This window comes from Orcinus orca, chromosome 9 (genome assembly GCF_937001465.1).
Source record: "Orcinus orca chromosome 9, mOrcOrc1.1, whole genome shotgun sequence".
NCBI classification, from domain to species: domain Eukaryota; kingdom Metazoa; phylum Chordata; class Mammalia; order Artiodactyla; family Delphinidae; genus Orcinus; species Orcinus orca.
In genome coordinates, this window is record NC_064567.1 from 56,705,970 (window position 1) to 56,729,482 (window position 23,513).

Sequence of the window (23,513 nt, forward strand, 5' to 3'; positions counted from 1 at the left end):
ACTCTCCACCCCTGTGTGGCAGACATGGGACCACCTGGGACGACCCCCAAGAGGCTGCTCCATTCTCTCCCACATGAGAAGAGACCTGGATACATTTCCCTATGTAGTCACTGAACTGTCAAAGATGGATTCCTGACACCCCTCTGACAGACGGAGGGTGACAGAGCAGGAGGCGTGGATGCTCTGTGCAAATTCATTACAGCTCCTGGAAAAACAATTCAATGTGTATTTATGAAAAGAGGGTCTGAAAATTACTGTATGGGAGACAGAGTATATGCGTGGGTGGGACCAGCTGAGGGTCCTGGGAGTAATGGGAAAGCAGAAGCAATAAAGTGCTCACAAAACCTGGTTTCCTTCACAGTTTTGGCTGTTGGCTTGGAGGCTGTAAGTTACGAGATTTTAGGTCAGCTTTAGAGTTATATCTCCTGACTTTGCCACTAACCAGAAAAGCCCATTTCCTTATCCTTAATAGGCATGAGAATACTTACCTCACACATGAAGTGCTACATATTAGTGAATGGTAGCTATAATTATGATGATTTCTGATTGGACAACGTGAGAGTGTCAGCCATACCCATTCTCTGTGGTCTGCCTGACATTGTAGGGATGGCTAAAATATAGGTATTCTAAGGTTCTGACCTCTCTAATCAGAGCCAAGGCAATGAAGTGAAGTGACTGGAAACTGGCTTCCAGTTTAAGAGGGATATAGATGCCAGCTCGGGGTCCAGTGTTGGCATTTCACACTGATAGAAACATCTGCTTCTCTGCCCTGTGTTTTCATGGCATTAGCGACTATACTGATAATAATCCAGGTTGGAAAGCCAATTGGCATTGGTTACATTGGTCTTCAACAGTCCCCTCAATAAAGCAAAACCAAATATGGCCCTCGGATGCTGGGGAGGGGAAGGAAAGGTCAAAAGCACTGTGGGAGGGACTTCCCTGGTGGCGCAGTGGTTAAGAATCCGCCTGCAAATGCAGGGGGACACGGGTTCGAGCCCTGGTCCTGGAAGATCCCACATGCCGTAGAGCAACTGGGCCCTTGTGCCACAACTGCTGAGCCTGCGCTCTAGAGCCCATGAGCCACAACTACTGAGCCTGAGTACCACAATTACTGAATCCCATGCGCCTAGAGCCCGTGCTCTGCAACAAGAGAAGCCACCGCAATGAGAAGCGTGCACATCTCAATGAAGAGTAGCCTCCGCTCACTGCAAGTAGAGAAAGCCTGCACGCAGCAATGAAGACCCAACGCAGCCATAAATAAATAAGTGAATGAATGAGTGAATGAATGAATGAATGAAAAAAAGCACTGTGGGAGTAACTCTGCAGTGGGACAGTCTCTGGACAAATATATTTGTTCTCTAAAGATGTATTCTCAAAGCTCATACCTCCTATTTCCTGTCTCCTTGCCCAATTTTAAGATTCAAAACGTGGGAAAGCAGACAGAGAGACAGAGAAGGTAACGTGTTACCTTCCGGGTAACACGTGTTCTAAAGGGTCATTCTCATCTCAGAGGAGCCCCAGAAAACTGTGGGCCCTGCACCAACTAGCTGAGTGAGTGGTTGAATAAGTGCTTTCCCTACCTGGAAGTGAATCAGAGAGTGCATCACGTAGTCGTAGATCCTTCCAAGCACTGGGTGGGAAGGTCTCCAGGGAAGGACGACGAACTGGACCCCCAGCAGGGGCACCAGGATCAGAGTGGCCCTCACCGCCTTCAGGTACATGTGCGATTCCTCCTCCTGGGATTCCTTCATTTTCTTCACAAGCACCCGGACGATGTTGAGCAAAAAGAAGAAGTTGATCTGCAAAGATATGATCGTTCTGAGCAAATTCTCCAGGTCAGCACCCCTGAAGGACACCACTTCCCTCAGTTCTCGTTTATCCAGTGTGGGGAGCAGATAGCACCTACACGGGACACAAGTGACTGCCTGAGAGGTAATATAATCGGCTCCGTGTTACGAAAACACGGAGCATCAGTAGAGCCAAATACTCTTTACAGACGTGAATTAACATTTCCCCCCCTTTTTCCCTATATGAGAAAATAATTTCCTGTATATGTAAGTATATAAGGTTCAACTCTAAGGAAGGTATTTTATTCTTTATTTAGGTTTTTATAATTTTTACAAAGGAAGTCATAAATGACACTTTTAGATTTCTCTTTCTTATCTTTTCATTATGAAGATTTTTCCCTTAGGCAGGACTACTTAACTAAAAGTAAAATGAGGGCTGAAAAATTTATCTGTAAAGCTTATGCAGTGGAGAAAGCTAACCCAGACTTTTTTCCAATAACACTTTTCAAAAGAAATCACTTCATTGAGGTATAATGTATGTTCAATAAAATGGAGATTTTAAGTTTACATTTGGGAAGTTTAGACAAATGTATGTACCTGTGTAACAACCACTCCAAGCAAGAGAAGAGCATTTCCACCACCCCAGAAAGTCCCCTCTCGCCCCTTTGCAGTCAACAACTCCCGGACCCCACCTCCAGCAACTGCTGATTCCTATCATCACAGAAATGGAGTAATATATGGTGTGTATTCTTTTGTGTCTGGTTTCTTTGGTTTAACATACTATCTGTGGGATTCATTTGTGTTGTGTGTATTGGCATGTCATTCATTTTTACTGCTGAGTAGTACTGCATTATATAAATAATACATATACATAATTTGTTTATTCATTCTCCTGTTTATGGAAATTGGAATGGTTTCCAAAATTTGACTATTATGAATAAACATGCTGTGAATACTTGTATACAAGTCTTTGTGTGGGCATGTTTTCATTTCACTTGAATAAGTATCTAGGAGTGGAATGGCCTGTTCATATGGTAAGTGTATGTTTAACTTTGAGAAACTGCCACGCTGTTTTCCAAAGAGGTGGCTTCATGTTACATTCCCTCCAGCATTATATGAGAATTCCAGTTGCTCTTCACCCTTGCCAACACTTGGTACGGTCACTTTTTAATATCAGCCATTCTAGTGGATCACAAATTACTTTTGGCTGTGAAGATTAGTTTTAAAACCAAGGTTGTTTTTAAAATTTAATTGATCATTTATTTTAAAATAATTAGAATAATTCTTCTACCTGGAATAGAAATAAATGTTATTACCCCAAAAATTCAAGAAAGGAAAGAGACCTTTAATAAAAATTGAATTCTTATGGGGTGCTGTGTCAATATTCAAGACCCACGTTAGTAGGTCCTTGTGAGCGCAGTTGAACTAGTAAGTACACCACTACTCTGAAAAATGGCAAAAGAAATTGAATTTGCATTGGAAAGGCCAGGAAAGTTAGGAGACAGCCCGGGTGATAACCCAATTTGATCAGTTACTAATGGATGCTGCTTCAGTGCAGGAGCAGAATATGGTCTATGACTCTGTTTTTATTTTTCTTACTCTTACCTGAAGAAAACACTATCTTTGAGGTTAATGGGGAAAATAATGTCTAAATTTTAAATTTGATGGTTCTGATGATGGCCAACATACAGTAAACCATGGGTGGAAATAAAGAGCTTGCATATAGATTCAGACAGTCATATTTTCTCCTGGCCCAACTTCTTACTTAGTCATGTGATCTTAAGTGAGTTTACTTGAGTCTTTGGGTCTAGTTTTCCTAATGAGTAAAATGTCTCAATGTATCCACTTGGAAGGTCTGCTATTAGTAACAGCATGGCAAGGTATGTGAAGCGCCTGAAATGCTTTAAGTGCATGTTCAGTAGTAGTTATGATGATGGCTCATGGACCAAAGGTGAAATGGAAGATGGTTTAGTTTGGCAAAGCCCAGGGAAAAATGCTGCAGGGGGACTTTGTGGTCTTTCGCTTTCTTATCAGCAACATCCTGACCTTTGGTCTTTAACTAGGAGAATTTATAGAATTGTTGAAAAAAAAAAAACACCTATATTGTTGCTATGGCTTGTATAGAAATGAGCTTATGCCCCTCCACCCAATTGTAGTAAATAAAAATCATTTTTAAAAAGGCTCAAATTGTTCTTATTATAGATTATCATTGAATTAACTGTTAATAATGGATTTAAAAAGCAATTCTCACCACTAATGCCCCCATGACAGGACCATGGATGATGTAAAGCAGGTTGGTGTCCACACTCAGCCAGCAGCTAAAAAAAAAGAGGAAGGAATACATCAATACAATTGCATTTTATTTTCAAATATGTTAACTAAGAACCACAATACTTACTTGTCATTGAATAGCAGTGCCCTTGCGATAGCATGGGCAGTGGTTGGCACCAGCGGGAGCCCTAAAATGTGAAAAAGTACAAAAGCTATAATTACAGTTTTATAGAAATTGTAGTTTACTTTCAAGAATAGTGGCAAATTTAATGTCTTGTCAACATATTGCCCTGATGTTTTTGTGCAGATTATCTTTGGTCAAACCAGGTAAAAATGCTCTTAGTTAGAACATCATGTGCTGTTAGAGAGTTTGGTTAACAGCATCCAGATAATTAAAAGCCTTTCACAAATTATCCAGTGTGGTAGGTACATTATTACTCTCACTATGACCATAATACCATTGTTATGTCTATGATGATGATGATGACTATTAATTGAGACCAGAATGCTTTTCATTGTGTGTGAACTGGGCTCTCTTACACAGGGGAGGTGGGTTGTCCTGAAGGGAAGGGACCTGAGATGGCATATAAAAGCCATAGTCTGATTGCTCCAAAGACTTCTTTGTGCTCTCAGTATTTCTTCCGGGCTTTTTGTTTTTCTGTTTATATCATGTGCATTGATCCTATTTTCTTTCAACAAGAACACTTCAGAGTAGCTAGTACATACCCTACCCTCTGTAAGTTCTGGCTCCAGGACCTTTTATTAAAGCAGCTCAGAATCTACTTCCCTGAGTAAACTTGAAGAACGAGTCAAAAACAGCTTTGAGTTTATAAATGGAACGATGGAGATAGCTGCTGGCGATGCATCCTGTCAGTCTGAATCTTTTAAAAATCAACCTTTATTCTATAAAAGTAATCTAGAGTAAAGTTGTAACTTTTGTAAAAAAAAAAAAAAATTCTTTTTCTCAAATATACCCATGCACGATAGAAAACTTTTTGATTTGGTTGACACATTTGTAGACAGAGTTTTTAAAACTACTATCAGTTAAGAAATGTGTCTCAGAAGTGAATCAGACCTCCACACTTTTATTTTCTGTGAATTATATGCAAAAAGAGACTCAGAACATTGAGTTTTCACCAAAGAACCATCTCAGCTTCTTAACCCATGAAGCATATAATTCAAAATAGGACCATCAAATGTTTGACTTCGAAGAATTTTGAGTCTATTTAACACAAAACATGATTGTGTTTTATTCACAGCAGTTCTAACATCCCACTCAGGTTTAGAATCAGAAATTCACTCTCTGACTTTACTTTGAAATACACATTTTAGAATTAGACAGCAAGAGAGGCAATATGGAGACTTCACTTCCACCTTGTCATTTTGTAGAAAGGAAAATGTGATTCTTACTTAATACAGAGAAGAGTATAGACCCATATCTCTTAATTCCTAGGGCTCTTCACCTGCCTCTAGCCATGATGTCACTTTTTACAGTTTATTTTTTCTTTCCTTTTCCTCTTCTTCCAGGCTTCAAGCGTCATAACAACCTTTCCCGCCCACTAAAGATGGTCAGAGTAAGAATAATCCTCTCTCCCCAGGATTCTTCTTCAGGAGTGCTGGATAAATTCTACTTGTTCATTATAAAAGCCCATGGGTGGGGGAGTTCCTTCTTTGATTTATAACAATGGGAGAAACAGCAAGGCGAAAAATCAATCTGAAGAGGGTTGTAAAATAAATGATTTTTCTGAGAACTAAACTTCAGTGTTTGAAGTTGCTTCGATCTGAGAGAAATTGACCAGTAAGCCATCCAGTGCAGACTTGTAAGGAAGTAACTACTGAAAGAAGCCTTTTTTCATTTTCTGTTGTGGGGAAGTTCACCACCAGATACTTTTCACCCAGAGGGTGATGTTCATACTGTCTCTTACAATTCTTTGAGATGGAGTGGGGAATATTACAGCTGAAATGAATGGATGAGATGTACGTCACCTGCAAACAAAGTTAGGTCTTAGGACGTAGCTTTCTTGGGTCAAATTTTCTGCTGTCCCACTTTCAAACTCTTTTCAAAACATAGGTTACACCTTATTTCATGGCATTGGACCTAAATTTTAGAAGCCATCGTACTGTTTTGGTGTGAAAATAATTTCAAAAGGACAATAAAAATATCCACTAGAAATTTCTTCTCTGCTCTATTAAATTCTTTAAAGTTTCTGTGAAACTATTTTTGTTGAGAATTTATTTTGGTTTTAATTTTACTTGTTTTCCTCCCATCCAAAGATAATGCTTGCCTGAAGTTCTAAGAGAAGGCTATTGCTTTAAAAGAAGTCATCATAGCTGTCTTACAATTTTGTTCTCAGAAGTGAGATTTGGTACTGTGATTTTTGAATGGTAAAGAGTTTGGTGGAATTTAGTGTGTGCAGGAGTGGAGAAAGATCGATTTAGCCCAGGCATGTTTAAAAAAATAATAATTACATTTTAGAACTATACTTGTTGACTATCTTTCTAAACATCTATGGGAATTTAAATCCTTCTCATTCTTTTAAATGGACGATTCTGTGCTTACCTTACTGAATGTGATGTTCCTTAGGATTCTACTTGAATCATTCTGATAAAGTTTTAAGTATTCTCTGATTAAGATATCCCATAAATATTTTACTTATTTTCATTACCTTCTTTTTGATACAACAGCTTGTTCTTTTTTCCTTTGAATTGTAACACACATGAACATGTGTGTTAAGCAGATGTCTTCAAAGAGCTGACTGCGATGATGCTAAAAGTTTTATAACGAATTCACGGTGCATCAGTATGGAAAGAGCAGTAGAAATTGCTCCTTCCAGGGTGCTCTCATCTCTGCTGAATGTCACAAGCAAGAATAAATTTGCAGCTTTTTCCTTCCATGAGAAATTTTCTGAGTGTGGCAGACAGATGTTTTTAAATAGTCAAAATTGGGACAAGAAGTATGCCATACATTTTACTTCAAAGGAAATAAGTAAACTAGATCAGACAGGAATGGTGTCTGTGGGGGGGGGGCCGGGGGGATGTTATTTTCAGGTTTTCAGTTTGAAGGCATCTGACCAGTACCAATCATTATTATTGTGATAATCAGAATTGCTATTGGGGGGAATTAAATTGTAGCTAGTTGATTCCTGGCATGACCAGTTTCAGAAGACTAGAGATCACTGGGAGGGTATGTATGAAGCTGAGAAGGGCAGGGGAAGGAAAGGCTGGGAGTAAAAGAAAAAACAACAAAAAACAAGTTTGATTGTATGCTGGCCTGTTTTGAGGACAGGGAGAAACAGGAGGACCTAGCACCTGAGGGGGATGGGCAGGATAGTCACAAGCTTGATTTCTAACCTTACTGGATGGTTAAAAAATCCAGGATGCCGGGCTGTTGCCAGGATACAGCCCTTTCAGTAGCCCTGCTGCATTCTGGCTCTTGACTTCCATGAGATACTCTAGAGTGTGAGAATTTCTCTTTCTGACTAAATTAGAACATCTTATTATCTGTTACTTACAACCAAAGAGCTGTAGCATCATCAGTTCAACTTTGAGGCAACCCAAATATCTGCCCTATTGACCCACCATTAAAGGATTATCCCATTGGGTTTGGGTAATGTATTGATACTTGGTTAAAATCCATGTGTTCCTATGAGGGAGGGTTGACCAGTAAACGAATATTGCATAGGGCCATCCCTGGAGTAAATTGTGGAGAAGACTTTGGGCTGCTTACATGGCTTCCCTGAGGCATTTGTTTACAGTTGGTAACAATAATTGTTGGGCAGGGGTTTAACTACAAAGTGTGATGTTTTCAGAAAGTCTTCGGATTATCCTCCCTCCTCATGAAATTTTGCCTCTCTTATGGATATTTTTAGGGGCTCCCCCAAATGCTGCATTAAAAGTCAGGCTTAGCTGAAGGCAATCCACAGCTTCTGCTCCAAGAGTCATAGTCACCCTGTCAGTGGAGAGTCAGGGCAGCTCTTGGCTCTACAGACAGTGTGGAATGGCCCTCGGGATCCTCCTCCACTACGGAAGTTTCACGGCATGTGTTTTTGTCCCAGAGCTTTTTCCCTCTCACTGCCTTACTATCTGTCTGCTTCCCTTCCACCAGTGGAGCTGTTCTTTTAGCAGCCCTCGGGGAAAGGGAACAATTCTAGAGAGTCCCCAGGGACCTCAGCACCCTTAGTCAATTTGTACAGAAGTAGCCACACCTCACAAATCACATGACAGCGGCTTTTAGAGGAAGCTGTCTCAGAAGCTGTCCTCTGAAGTGACAGCTCAGAGAAGCAGGCAGCCCAGAAACCCAGGCGTGGAGATTGATCCTGCCAGAGAAAGGGGTTCATGATGGCGGATTACCTACAACGATTCCTGTAGAAAAAATCACCACGTGTTGAGGGGCTCCATGGTATTGCTGTATCGGATACAGGCGGAGTGCCTTTCATTAAAGTGGCCAGTGATAATGCCCCAGAGCATGCTTTGAGACCGGGTTTCTTGTCTACTTTTGCCCTTGCAACAGACCAAGGGAGCAAACTTGGATTTCAAAAAATAAAAGTATCACCTGTTACTATAACACCTACCAGATTGGTTCAATTCAGTCGTTTACCTTTGGTGGTGAGTTTCATAGCCAGCAGCAATGCTAATACAGGACTAATCGTCAGCCTAGAAAAGGAACTTGCTCCATTATTTGAAGAGTTGAGACAAGTTGTGGAAGTTTCTTAATCTGGCAGTGGTTTCTAGGTATACCTTATCTTCATTATGATAGACACAGTGTCAATCCAGCAATCTGTAGACTACAGCAACACTTGTATCCATGTACTCAAGAAAGGGCCCCTTTTTCCACCTTACACTAGAGAAAGAGCCTATAGATAGAATTTATGGACAGACTGATGGTCATTTTTGCTTGTGTAGGGCCTTTTCTTATTTGGGAGATCTGGGGATTCCACAGAAATGGTTCAATCTATCACAGCTCCTATGGAGTTAGTCCAGTCACCAAATATGCATGAGATTCTATTCGGTGGCTCAGAATCAAAATGATACTTTGATCCACCTGAGCCATGAAGTGCTCTCTACTGTACAATATGCCAGGCCTGCAGAAGGAAGCAGACTCTTTTTATTGTGAATGGTGAGAACATATTTTTCTTCATATTATTTTCTTTGCATTGAGTGTGAGGAAGATTAAAATGGCTTCGTAGAAGTACTAGAATCGGTACAATCACTAACTTTCCTTTGTATATATTACTTCGCAGTATAGGTGAGTATTACTAACTGATTTGATTCTTCTCAGAGGGTGCTGCTCTTTAATGGAAATGAAAATGATAGCTGATCGTTTTTTCTTCTATTCTGCCTTCTATAACCAATCGGTGTTTTTTAATGTTTGTGTATTCTTTATAAAATGTAGATGTGATTCGTTATTGAATTGTTTCCAATATTGGTATGTATGTAAACATGGTAGTATAGCCCTTTTTTTCATACTTGAGTATAAATAAATTAGTATTTTTAAAAGTACAGTTTGAGCACTACATAGGTTTTTTTCCCCCAGACTGTTTTTAAACGTTTAAAGACTACAATTAACTTAATTCACTCTTTCAACCACATGAATAAGTGACTGTTTCTCATCTGGTATGGAGACTGTTTCACCTAACATAAACTGTCAATTGGAAAATAAACCTTATCCATGAACCTTGGAAAAAAAAGAAGCAGCAGCAGCCACACCTCAAACAGTCCCACCATAAGCTTTTCAAAGCCATTGCCATGCACTGTGAGGTCAGGTAGGTTCTACTTGGAGGCCCATGTGGTTATGTCTGTTGCTTAGCTGGACTCCACTTCCTGAACCTTCACTAGAGGAGTCCTGCTGATGGATTGACAGGAAGGAACACTCTTGAGGAAGGGAAGTGGGTCCAGGGAAGGGGAGTACAGAATTCAAAATGTGAAATTCTCCTTTGCTCTACAAACAGGTGATCAATAAAACTGAAGGGGGTCTAATCAGATCTCTCAATCAGCACATGTTTTCAGTCCATCTGTTAACTGGGTTTGTTTCCTGAACACATTCTCATAGTCATACCCCTCCTTCGCTGCACTCACTCTCCTGCTATCACAGTCCATGTGAACTTGTTAAAAAGCTTCTACCAAGTTCTCCTGGAGACTGAACTCCTGCCAGCACCTGTGTCCCGTCTCTCCTCAAAGGACCTCAGCCCCTGCCTGCTCTCTGACCAAGACTAGAAGAAGACTGTGAATATACAGACAGAGGTAAAGGTGGCTCAAAACTCAGCTGCAGAAAATACATACCCCAGCCCAGGACATAATACCACCACATGCGTTGTCTCTCAGCGAACACAGACACCACGATGAGTGTGTGAAGATAGACCCCTTCACAGAGCATCCAGAAGTAGTTGCACGACATCATGTACTGGTGAAAAAAGTGCAAAATCTTGCAGATCGGCTGTTGGAAAGAAATGGAGATACTCAGTGGAAGACATCTGTAACAATTTGGCCGAGAACAGAGGGTGAACGTGAGAATGAACCAAAGTATCTGCATTCAGTCTGAAAGGCAGTTTCCCCAAACATCTATCAACGTGTCACCCTCTAGAATTGGAAATCAGAGTAATAGTTCATAGGTTCTTAGTATTACATGTACACAAACAGCCAACTAGGGCAATGGAAGCCTAGTCTCCCAAATGTTCTTTTCGCATTACATCCTGGTTACTGATATAAACTAGACAGGTTTATTTTTCCTGTAGTGTGTCTGAGACCCATAATTTCTGATAGCATCCAAGGATTCGTCACATAACTTTTAGGGCCCCTTTTCTATGGCCAGTGAGGAGAATAACACAGAAATTGTTAATGCTCTCCTGAAGTTCACTGATCTGTTAGTGATGTTTACTTAGCAGTAAAAGAGGAGAGAACCAGGTGGTTAATTTCTCATATATGAGCCAGGAGCTATGCTGAGCCCAACTGATGTGATTTTGCTTTCATAAGGGAGCCTTAGTTTCTATATGGGGGTCCATGTGTTTGGGACACAGAAAGAAGGATGGAAACCTCGCCTGGTGCTCAGTACTGATGTGGGATCCACATTTCTGGAGCAATCAAGCTTAACTACATATTGTTGTCTGTACAGAAATAATTATTGCTTAAACTACATAACAAAACACCCTAAATAGTTTCCTAGTCACCTCTAGAGTAGGGCTTGTCATCTTGGCACTATCGATGTTTTGGACTGGATACTTTTTGTCGTGGGGCTGTCCTGTGTGTTGATGGGTGTTTAGCAATATTCCTGACCTCTATCCCCTAGACGCCAGTAGCATCCCCTACCCAGTCATAACAATCAAAAATATTTCCACGGCTTCCCTGGTGGCGCAGTGGTTGGGAGTCCGCCTGCCGATGCAGGGGATGTGGGTTCGTGCCTCGATACGGGAAGATCCCACATGCCGTGGAGCGGCTGGGCCCGTGAGCCATGGCCGCTGAGCCTGCGCGTCTGGAGCCTGTGCTCCGCAGCGGGAGAGGCCACAGCAGTGAGTGGCCTGCGTACCGCAAAAAAAAAAAAAAAAAAAAAAAAAAAAAAAAAAAATCCAGACGTTACCAGATGTCCCCTGGAGAGGAAAATGTCCCTGGTTGAGGAACACTACCCTAAGGTATTTAGCTGTGCTTGACTCCCTCTAACAACAACAAAAATAAGAACAATTTAGCAAGACTTTACATATTAGGGATGATTATTTGCATTATTATTTTATCAAATGCTCTGCTTTACAGTTTGAATCTGACTGGATTTCAGGCCTTCTTTTTTACAAAGCAAATTAGCCTGAAAGTGACTTTCAGTATTGCAGTAACCTTTGCAGGACCACTCATTTCTATTCAATGCATAGCAATAGTAATTCACTTATTGGGAATCTGATGCACTGAGTCCTTTCAGAACTCATTGAACGTTAAGAAGCAGCCAGCTGTGTCCATGAGAAGTCAGATAGTGTATTTTCAGAGATAGAATCAACCTCTGATTCTGACCAAAGTGGAACAGTAGTGCAGATAATTCAAAACATCAGGTAATCTGAAAGTAATTTATATTGGCTTACAAAGGCACTGACTTTATCTGATTGCCTTCCTAATTGGCATTAGTAAATATTATTAGTTTGCATTTGCTAAGCAAATACTTGCTATGTGCACATGACAAACAACTAAAATAAGAAATTCAGTTGATACTCTGGATTCATTTTAAAGACTACTCTTACTTGAAAACCCTATTCCTTCTGGATCAAGAGGTCCAGAGCAGAAGCTTTGGTGGCTGCCATTTGCAGAGGAAGGGATAAGAAGAGGGCAAAGATGATGGCCCAGGGAAAAGCTGGGACTCTGTGTCATCCAAAGCAGCTTTGACTTCACATTTTATATGCAGCCAATCCTCATTATTCACTGTAGTTATGTTCTATATGGCTAGATACAGTAGCATACTAAGGAAAAAATTGTGAGATGTTTTGTTCTTGTTTGGCTTTAAAAAATTTGGCAAGGGAGAATTCAAAATAACAACCAACTATTTCTTAAAGGACATTCTGCTAGAGTTTGGTTAAACACATTATTTAAGATCCTTCGATTTTTCAAAATGGTGGCTAAATTTCATGAAGAAACTATGCTTATTTTTTTGTGTGTTCAATCCTGGACTAGGTCCTAGAATTGCGAAGACAAAGTTCAGTGCTTGCAATTGAGAAAGTCATCTTCTGGAGGGGAGATGAATACAGAAATACATAAATGCAGCCATGCACAATGACTTCTAAAAAAGGTGATTTCTGTAATCAACATTAATACCATTAAAAATTCTTTTCTCAGGTACATAAAGCCTGGCACCTAGATCATAGCAAATAAATGAATCAAACTAATGGGGTTTGTGTTATTAACATTAAATAACCCATTCAATTTGTGAGAAAATTAACAAGGAATGAATTAGTAGATTCTGCCAAAGTCGAACAAATTATTAAGCGTTGTCAAGCATTCTGCCCTTCCTCCAATTTTTGCATTATTTGGGGGCTGCTATACAGACTAACTTATAGTAAAAGAGGTGGCTAACTATAAATTTACTTCTCGAATTTGCATGAACAATATTGTAGCAAAATGAAGAGTATGCTAGGATGGTCTCTCTTTGGTTACTGGGGGCTATCAGAGCGTGTTTGAAAACTTACGGCAAACAGTTAAAACCACATCCTCCACTATACAAATATATTAATAAATAACTAAAAATAGTGAAAAATTAGTTTGAAATGGTCTAAAGAGTACTAACTCCATAATACTTTGTACAGAATCAAAGCTGCCAAGTTTATTTCTGATAAATCTTGTTTTAAAGCAGAAATAAACTTTGGTGCAGGTTCTGGTGATCTCCAGCACTGTGTCTATAGGTTGCTCTGCCTCTGTTTCAGTGGTGTGTATATCGTTCCGCCTCACGTGGGCATACACTTTTGGGGAATGGAGGTTGCAACTCTATTATCTTCCCTGAACTGCTTAGAACTAGAGTGGGAAATACTGTGGAAAGAAACTACTTTTGTTTGTCTATAAAAGTGAATGGATCAAATGAGACTGATATTTGATTAGGTCAGTAATTTTTCCCAGCTCTCTTCTGAAGTGTGAGAGTGATTTTGATACACAGGGAACTAGAAAGGACATACGGCTTACCTTTTTCCTCTCCATTCCTTCATACATCTTACAAGCTTGAAATGCCCTTTCATCTACCACTTGAAATTACACTCTAAAGGGTGTGGGCATGGCTTATTGAAAGCAGTGATGTAATAATGAATCCCTCCAAAAATATCCAGTTCAAATATAAATAATGAAAAAGCTTATAGTAATGCTTTTTCAAATTTTAGCATGCATCAGAATCACTGGGAGAGCTTGTTAAAACACAGATTTTGGGTCCCATTAGTAGAGATTCTGATTCAGAAGATCTAGCATGGGGTGGTAAATTCTGCATTTCTAAGTTAAGTACCGAGTGATGCTAATGCTATTGGACGATGGAGCACACTTTGAATGGGTTTAGGGTACAGAGGGAGTTTACTCAGTACCTGACTCCTGTTTTGGTTACTTGCTGGCCTTCCAGTACTGATAACTCTAACCATCAAAGAGCACAAGCTTCTTGTTCCAGTAGACTCGCAATGCAATGAGAAACGTCCTGACTTTGATGCACATGTATACTAAAACTTCATGAGGAGGAATTACAGAAATTTTTGTCAAGATGCCAGTGCAGTTGATAAACCAAAGGGCAAAAGGCTTTCATTTCAACTTGAAAGCGGTCAACCTGTACAGTCTTTAAAGCTAGTTGAATGAAGGAGAAAAATCCCCCAGTCAGAAAGTCAGCATTAACTTTGTAGGAAACTACTGCAGTCCTTCTCTAGAGAAATTTAAAGATATAACGTTTTCAATTAAATGTGAGTCTGTCATGCAATCCTGGGCTGATTTCTGACAAAGCCTCAGAGAAAATAAGCTTGAATCTGTGCAACTGTAGTCACGTTTGGGTGTGTTTAGAAAAAAAAAAAAAAACACTGGAGAAAAAAGTCCCATTTGAGATAAATACACTGGAAAATTATCCAGAAATTGGCAAAGGAAATACTCCAGAAGTGTTCAGGAAACGAAGCCAGAGAAAACAGAAAACATGATTGGGTGGGGGGGAAAGCCTGTTAGAAATGTGGCAGGGGAATAAAAATTAACAACTTGCTATACTCACAGGTCTTTGCCTACATGCTGTAATGAGGATATTATCACTCTTCACTGGGGATTTTCAAGCCATGACTGAATGAGTTTTAAATGCTCAGGCTTAGGCCACAGCCCTTTTTGGTTATTTGTGATTTAAAACCTCTGAGTATGTGCATTCTGCTTTCACACTTAGTCCTTTTAGATTTAAGCAGTATTTTACACATGCTCTGAGTTTCCACACCTCCCATGGTGTGTTGACACAGAAATGGAACTGAGTACCACAGTTAGAAAATGATGAGTGCTTACGTCGCTGACAATGGTAACAACTCTAGTATAAATAATAATAGCTAACATTTGAGAGTTCTGACTCTTAAATGGATTTATGGATCTTAGGTGTATCGGTTCATTTAATCCTCACAAGCAACTCTTTGAGAAAGGTACTATTATTATTGATATCTCTATCAAGAAAGTGAAGCCCAGTGAGGTTAAGTAACTTGCTCAACATTAGTCTGTAAGTAGAAGAGCTGGGATCTGAGATCCTGCGGTTCAGCGAGAACAATGCTGTAGTATTTGGAGCGATCCACCTGAACACAGCTAATATCAAATTGATTATTGCTCCACAGCTTTCTAGCAATTAACCAACATACCCCAAGGGAGTGTACAAAACTTCTAGTAACTCAACTGAAATTTTGAGAATGAAAACAAATCTATAAGAAGTGCTGCATGACATTCATAACAGCCTTCTCAAAGCAAGGGAAACAAGCTGCAAATGTTGAGATGAAGACTCACTACATAAACCACACCACAAGATACCATTTGTAGGTGACTAATTTCTCGTGCAGAGGTATCACCCAGATTGGTCAGGTGAGAGAAACTGGAGATTGGGTTGATGTTTATAGCCATTTTAGGAATAAATTCTTCAAATCCATATGGAAACATGGTTGATTATAAATAAGAAATTTTTAAAGGAATAAAGAAATCCTCTATACTTTTCTGTACCATATGATCTTGGTTAAAAGACCATTTATTGGCTTTGAAATGTAAGTAAAGTGAAATAGCATAAATGACCAGGGTAAGATACCTCAATTCATTACCGTGTCTTGGCATTATTCTCTCTGCACTGTCCCTCAAATCCATCATACTTTTTCATTCTCAATCTAATGTCCTTCATAGGCTACCAAAATGGATAATTCCAATACAGTTTTATCTGCCATTTGATCTCTCATCTCAAAAACTCTGCTATCGCTGTCACCTCCCTCACATTTACATGGTCTCCCTCCCACCAGCCTCCTCTGGGCTAGGTGGGAGGAGTCAAGTTTCCACCCGTGGTTTCATCAGTTTCTAGTGCCTCACTTCTGAGCATCCATTCCAAGCTGATCTTCCTGTGACTAGGTTGACGTTCTGACATAGCCTATTGGCTCAACTGTCCTGAACAAGGGAGACTTAGAAGAAACTCACTTTGGTTTTCAGAACTTGGGACTCATTTGACTTTACTTATATAAGAGGCTGTAGAAAATGTGACCCAATTGTTTTGGCTTTTGAGGTAAATGCTCAGGTTCCCAGTAAAAACTAATCTCACTGTATTGTCCCTTTCAGACTCAGATAAAAAGTTCAGAGAAACATTTCTTTCTAGAAAATGACTAGTCTGCTGCCAGCTTCCTTTAGATGCAGCAAGAACAATGCTTTTAATTCTGCCTCCTAACTCTCTACATGAAGATCATCGAATAAGCAGACAGAACAAGAAAATGAAATTTTAGATATTATGGAAATGAAATGTTCAAATGACACAAATGACAATGGGCAATTTTCACATCACTCAATAAACTGAGGATTTATTCAGCCCTTATTTATTCGATGAGTTATTTTGAGTTTAACTTTAAAAAAAAAAAAAAGTTGTGTGAAGGAGTAAGATCTCACCCTTGGTTTTACAGGAGAGAATCTGCCCAACCAAAAAACTTTCAAGGGAAGAGACTGACTACTTCGATGGGAAAGGGACCATAAACCCACTGGGATTCCCTGCTGAGAAGTGAGAACACTGTTTTCTTTTGCCCCCAACAAAATAAACCCTTACAGAAGTAGTGTGAAAGCACTGGGATAATGCAGCCTCCTTTTACAAGAAATAACTCTTTTTAATATATCCCCTTGGGCACTGGGAAGGAAAGTATTTTTGCCTCTTAACTACTGATTCACTGACCTGAGAACTGGGTCAAAATGAAAAAAAAAAAAACCCACAATTCTGTCTTTAGTTTGCTTAAGAAAGAGTCTTTAAAAATTATATATTCTTTTTTATATAGAAAATTATGTATTCTTTTTTATAGAAAAGAGATATGCTTGAATCACAGAGATGAAGTGCTGACGGATGTGCTTTAGTTTATGACTTTGGTTATGTTTTTCATGTTAATTGCAATTTCAATAAATATTTGTAGACTGAAAATGTCTGATATCTTCCCTTTTTCAAAAATTTCTTCTGCTAATTTTTTTGTCTGTCTCTTCTTTCTTGGGTTTTTATTATCTCCACTTTTCTTGGCTAGGGAGGACCTTAATCTAGTGTTTTCTGGAATGTCAGTTTTTTAAGAAAAATGCAGTATTTCATATAATTTATTTAGAGTAATTTAAAATATCTGATGTTGCACATGACTTAGTAATACTCTCAATATTTGGCTGTTATTTTCTGTCTTTTTAAAGGTGGGGAATTTTATTGCTCGGAAAGATGGGGCTTTTCTAGTTAAACCTGGTTAAACCTTTCCTAGTTTTTGTTTATCCCCTGGGTATTCAAATATATTACAACAGGGAAAATTCCTTTATTCTTAATGCCTGCATTTGTAGTTCCAACTGCAATTTACTTTAATAGTCTTTTGGATAGGAAAAGATCCTCAAGAAATTAGACTTCTATGATAGCATTTATGACAGAATATGCATTTTCAAGATAAGGTACAATACAAAGTTTAAGACCTATATCTCTCTTGGAAATAGTAAATAAGCATTTTCAATAATGAATAACATACAAGATATATCTACTTGAGCGTTCTTTCCTACCCTTTTCTTGAACTAATTTTGCCTGCCTAGAGAAAGCAGTCCTGTGTTGTATGTGGAGGATTAGATAAGAGATGTACCAAAATCTCACTGGAAAACAAAGACTGTTCAAATAGAGAAAGTACTAACAACAAATGTCCTAGTTTTTTTCCTTTGGGCCAGTTGTATGCTTCACAATTTACAAACGTCAATTAATTTTTGTCGTTGTGGTCTTTGGTTTTTAGCCTATGCTATTTATATGTATTTGGTGAAAGGCACATGTTTCCAGATTTTGTCCTGTGGAAGAAAACAGACATTTGGAAATGTGGAAGAGGGCGAAGTGTGCTCACACAGGCTCCGTTTTCCACTGTAAGTGGGCTGTGATTGGTGGCTTATTCTCATTTGAATCTTAGAGGAAAGGAGACTTCTCATTCAGGCACACAGAGCAAAATCAGACTTTTTGCTCCTTTGTTTTCCACTAAAAAAGAGACATACACACACTTTGAAATAGGTAGATAAATGACTGAGTCTCACATATATAGTTGCAAGACATAGGCAGCTGTTTCCATGTGAGGCTGGGCATATTCCTAGGGATTGTGAAGAGAATGTCATAAATAAATATTTCCCGCAAATGATACGAATTTAGTTCAGCCTGAAGACTAAAATTTGAGTTTGGGGTGCTCAATAAACACTTGATTGATTGGATGAAGCTCTACCTTTCAAGAGTTTTATAGTTTTTTCCTAGGAAGTTTACTCTTGCATAGTTAAAAAAAAAAAAAAACCCAAGTCTGTTAGGTTAAAAAGATATTGATTAGGAGAACCCGGGGTTAGTCATGCCATAAAGATAAACTTCTTTTCAGTTTTTCAAACTTCTGTCACTTTGAGAATGCCTAATGTGAGACAGCCACCCTCCCATCTCCACATCCAGAAGAAAGCTTCCTATTAATTTCTCTGACTCCCCTATGCTCACATTCTCCCAGGGAATCAGCTGCTTTGTGGCTAAGCCAGGCCCCTAGATACCTGCTTACAGGCTTTATTAAAGGTTTCGAGGCAATAGGGGAGCTGGAAGGCAGAGCCGAGCTGGCTGCTTGGTGGCTAGGAGGCAGCCTGTGTGCTGTGACTGCCAGAGTACCTAGGAATGTCTGTCCCTAAAGTACCTATGAAAGTGAAAACATCCGCCAATGATAACTTACCTGTCTAAGAAAACGAATAGAGTAACAGATTGGTTGGGAAAGTCATGTGCAGAGACCTAGGGAGCTAGCCACAGGGCAAGGGTTAGCAGTAACCTTGTGAGCAATCGTTTGCAATATCACGCTCTTGGGAATTTTTAAAAGCTTTATGCTTCTTTGGGACTCTGGGACAACCCCTTGGAAGTAAGAGCAGTTTCTATTACTCTCATTTGATGGATAAGGTTAAACGGCTTCTACAATTTAATAGTGAACTCAGAAAAAGTCCTGAATGTATACTATTTCAGGAGGATAACAGGTTTAGTATGATCTCATGATGGATGAAAAGCCCCCATTACCCTACATCCAGAGGGTGGGCTGGAGGCATAACATGTGGGTGTGAGACCCCGCACAAGAGAGATGGGAGAGAGTCTATTCAAGAATTACAAGACCTCTGCTCCCAGGTTGGTGGGCTGATTATTCAATAACTAAAGTGCCATTTCCTGGTCTACTTTGTACAGATAGTAACTTTCTCAGGGTTTTCATATTTAATGGGAAATGGGATGCTCCAAATTTGAGTTTTGCTGAGATATTCTCGGTTAATGGCTTCTACACCTGTTTTAATCTTAGTGGGAGTCAGCTTCCCTAATGAAATGGAGTGTGCTTGTCTAATTATGAAGAACCATTACTTTGAAATGGCTGAGCCAATATCTTTAAGAACAATCTTCCTAAGGAAAGAAATCAAGATAATCAAGAGCACCATGTGGTACAGAGGAGAGAGGATGGGCTTCTGCATGGGACAGGTCTGGGTGTGAATCTATCTATCTAACTATCCACGGTGTGTAGGACAACTATCTACGTCTAACTATCCATGGTGTGTAGGACACGTGCCTTCACTGAGCCTCCATTTACTCAGTTAATAATGGGGGGACGAGGGGAAGATGGCGATAGAGTAAGACGCAGAGATCACCTTCCTCCCCACAGATACAACAGAAATACATCTACACGTGGAACAACTCCTACAGAACACCTACTGAACGCTGGCAGAAGATCTCACACCTCCCAAAAGGCAAGAAAGTCCCCAAGTACCTGGGTAGGGCAAAAGAAAAACGAATAAACAGAGACAAAAGAATAGGGATGGGACCTGCACCAGTGGGAGGGAGCTGTGAAGGAGGAAAGGTTTCCACACACTAGAAGCCCCTTCACAGGCGGACATTGCAGATGGCGGAGGGGGGCAGCTTCGGGGCCGCGGAAGAGAGCGCAGCAACAGGGGTGCGGAGGGCAAAGCAGGGAGAGTCCCGCACAGAGGATCGGTGCCGACCGGCACGCACCAGCCCGAGAGGCTTGTCTGCTCACCCGCCGGGGCGGGCGGGGCTGCAAGCTGAGGCTCAGGCTTTGGTCGGAGCGCAGGGAGAGGACTGGGGTTGGCGGCCTGAACACAGCCTGCAGGGGGTTAGTGCACCACAGCTAGCCGGGAGGGAGTCCGGGGAAAAGTCTGGACCTGCAGAAGAGGCAAGAGACTTTTTCTTCCCTCTTTGTTTCCTGGTGCTCGAGGAGAGGGGATTAAGAGCACTGCTTAAAGGAGCTCCAGAGATGGGCGCGAGCTGCGGCTAAAAGCACGGACCCCAGAGACGGGCATGAGACGCTAAGGCTGCTGCTGCCGCCGACAAGAAGCCTGTGTGCGAGCACAGGTCACTATCCACACCTCCCCTCCCGGGAGCCAGTGCAGCCCGCCACTGCCAGAGTCCCGGGATCCAGGGACAACTTCCCCAGGAGAACGCACGGCGCCTCAGGCTGGTGCAACTTCACGCCGGCCTCTGCCGCCTCAGGCTCAACCCGCACTCCGTGCCCCTCCCTCCCCCCAGCCTGAGTGAGCCAGAGCCCCCGAATCAGCGGCTCCTTTAACCCTGTCCTATCTGAGCGAAGAACAGACGCCCTCAGGTGACCTACACGCAGAGGTGGGGCCAAATCCAAAGCTGAACCCCGGGAGCTGTGAGAACAAAGAAGAGAGAGGGAAATCTCTCCCAGCAGCCTCAGAAGCAGCGGATTAAAGCTCCACAATCAATTTGATGTACCTGCATCTGTGGAATACCTGAATAGACAACGAATCATCCCAAATTGAGGAGGTGGACTTTGAGAGCAAGATTTACGATTTTTTCCTCTTTTCCTCTTTTTGTGTGTATGTGTATGCTTCTGTGTGAGATTTTGTCTGTATAGCTTTGCTGTCACCATTTGTCCTAGGGTTCTATCCGTCCGTTTTTTTGTTTTTAATTTTTTTCTTTCTTAATAATTAATTTTAATACTCTATTTTATTTTATATTCTTTCTTTCTTTCTTTTTCTTTCTTTCCTTCCTTCCCTCCTTTAGACAACGAATCATCCCAAATTGAGGAGGTGGACTTTGAGAGCAAGATTTATGATTTTTTCTTCTTTTTGTGAGTGTGTATGTGTATGCTTCTGTGTGAGATTTTGTCTGTATAGCTTTGCTTCCACCATTTGTCCTAAGGTTCTATCTGTCCGTTTTTTTGTTTTTATTTTTTCTTAATAGTTATTTTTAATTTAATAACTTTATTATATTTTACTTTTCTATTTTACTTTATCTTCCTTCTTTCTTTCTTTTTCCCTTCCTTCCCTCCTTTCTTCCTTCCTTCCTTCCTCCCACCATCCCTCCCTCCCTCCCTCCTTCCTTTCTTTCTTTCCTTCTTTCTTTCTTCCTTCCTTCCTTTCTTTCTTCCTACTTCTACTAATTCTTTCTCTCTACTTTTTCTCCCTTTTATTCTGAGCCGTGTGGAGGAAAGGCTCTTGGTGCTGCAGCCAGGTGTCAGTGCTGTGCCTCTGAGGTGGGAGAGCCAACTTCAGGACACTGGTCAACAACAGACCTCCCAGCTCCACATAATATCAAACGGCAAAAATCTCCCAGAGATCTCCATCTCAACACCAGCACCCAGCTTCACACAACGACCAGAAAGCTACAGTGCTGGACATCCTATGCCAAACAACTAGCAAGACAGGAACACAACCCCACCCATTATCAGAGAGGCTGCCCAAAATCGTAATAAGTCCACAGACACCCCAAAACACACCACCAGACGTGGACCTGCCCCCCAGAGAGAAAAGATCCAGCCTCATCCACCAGAACACAGGCACTAGTCCCCTCCACCAGGAAGCCTACACAACCCACTGAACCAATCTTAGCCACTGGGGATAGACACCAAAAACAACGGGAACTATGAACCTGCAGCGTGCAAAAAGGAGACCCCAAACACAGTAAGATAAGCAAAATGAGAAGACAGAAAAACACATAGCAGATGAATGAGCAAGATAAAAACCCACCAGACCTACCTAACAAATGAAGAGGAAATAGGCAGTCTACCTGACAAAGAATTCAGAATAATGATAGTAAAGGTGATCCAAAATCTTCGAAATAGAATAGACAAAACACAAGAAATATTTAACAAGGAACTAGAAGAACTAAAGATGAAACAAACAACGATGAACAACACAATAAATGAAATGAAAAATACTCTAGATGGGATCAATGGCAGAATAACTGAGACAGAAGAACGGATAAGTGACCTGGAAGATAAAATAGTGGAAATAACTACTGCACAGCAGAATAAAGAAAAAAGAATGAAAAGAACTGAGGACAGTCTCAGAGACCTCTGGGACAACATTAAACGCACCAACATTCGAATTATAGGGGTTCCAGAAGAAGAAGAGAAAAAGAAAGGGACTGAGAAAATATTTGAAGAGATTATAGTTGAAAACTTCCCTAATATGGGAAAGGAAATAGTTAATCAAGTCCAGGAAGCACACAGAGTCCCATACAGGATAAATCCAAGGAGAAATACGCCAAGACACATATTAATCAAACTGTCAAAAATTAAATACAAAGAAAGCAGCAAGGGAAAAACAACAAATAACACACAAGGGAATCCCCATAAGGTTAACAGCTGATCTTTCAGCACAAACTCTGCAAGCCAGAAGGGACTGGCAGGACATATTTAAAGTGATGAAGGAGAAAAACCTGCAACCAAGATTACTCTACCCAGCAAGGATCTCATTCAGATTTGATGGAGAAATTACAACCTTTACAGACAAGCAAAAGTTGAGAGACTTCAGCACCACCAAACCAGCTTTACAACAAATGCTAAAGGAACTTCTCTAGGCAAGAAACACAAGAGAAGGAAAAGACCTACAATAACGAACCCAAAACAATTTAGAAAATGGGAATAGGAACATACATATCGATAATTACCTTAAATGTAAATGGACTAAATGCTCCCACCAAAAGACACAGATTGGCTGAGTGGATACAAAAACAAGACCCATATATATGCTGCCTACAAGAGACCCTCTTCAGACCTAGAGACACATACAGACTGAAAGGAAGGGGATGGAAAAAGATATTCCATGCGAATGGAAACCAAAAGAAAGCTGGACTAGCAATTCTCATATCAGACAAAATAGACTTTAAAATAAAGACTATTACAAGTGACAAAGAAGGACACTACATAATGATCAAGGGATGGATCCAAGAAGAAAATATAACAATTGTAAATATTTATCCACCCAACATAGGAGCACCTCAATACATAAGGCAAATACTAACAACCATAAAAGGGG

General features: G+C 40.4%; 1 protein-coding gene and 1 pseudogene across 2 annotated transcripts in view; one reads left to right on the top strand and one right to left on the bottom strand.

Moving 5' to 3' along the window:
* CALCR (calcitonin receptor) overlaps positions 1–23,513 on the bottom strand; it is a 150,564-nt gene that overhangs the window by 10,148 nt on the left and 116,903 nt on the right. For both annotated transcript variants that reach the window (XM_049715139.1, XM_033420473.2), the window contains exons 9-12: positions 10,338–10,491; positions 4,186–4,246; positions 4,039–4,105; positions 1,581–1,799 (exon numbers count right to left, since the gene is read on the bottom strand). In XM_049715139.1, coding sequence (XP_049571096.1) covers positions 1,581–1,799; positions 4,039–4,105; positions 4,186–4,246; positions 10,338–10,491 — 501 coding nt within the window. The remainder of the gene's footprint in view (positions 1–1,580; positions 1,800–4,038; positions 4,106–4,185; positions 4,247–10,337; positions 10,492–23,513) is intronic.
* LOC117199833 (ragulator complex protein LAMTOR3-like) lies at positions 8,277–9,186 on the top strand (annotated as a pseudogene).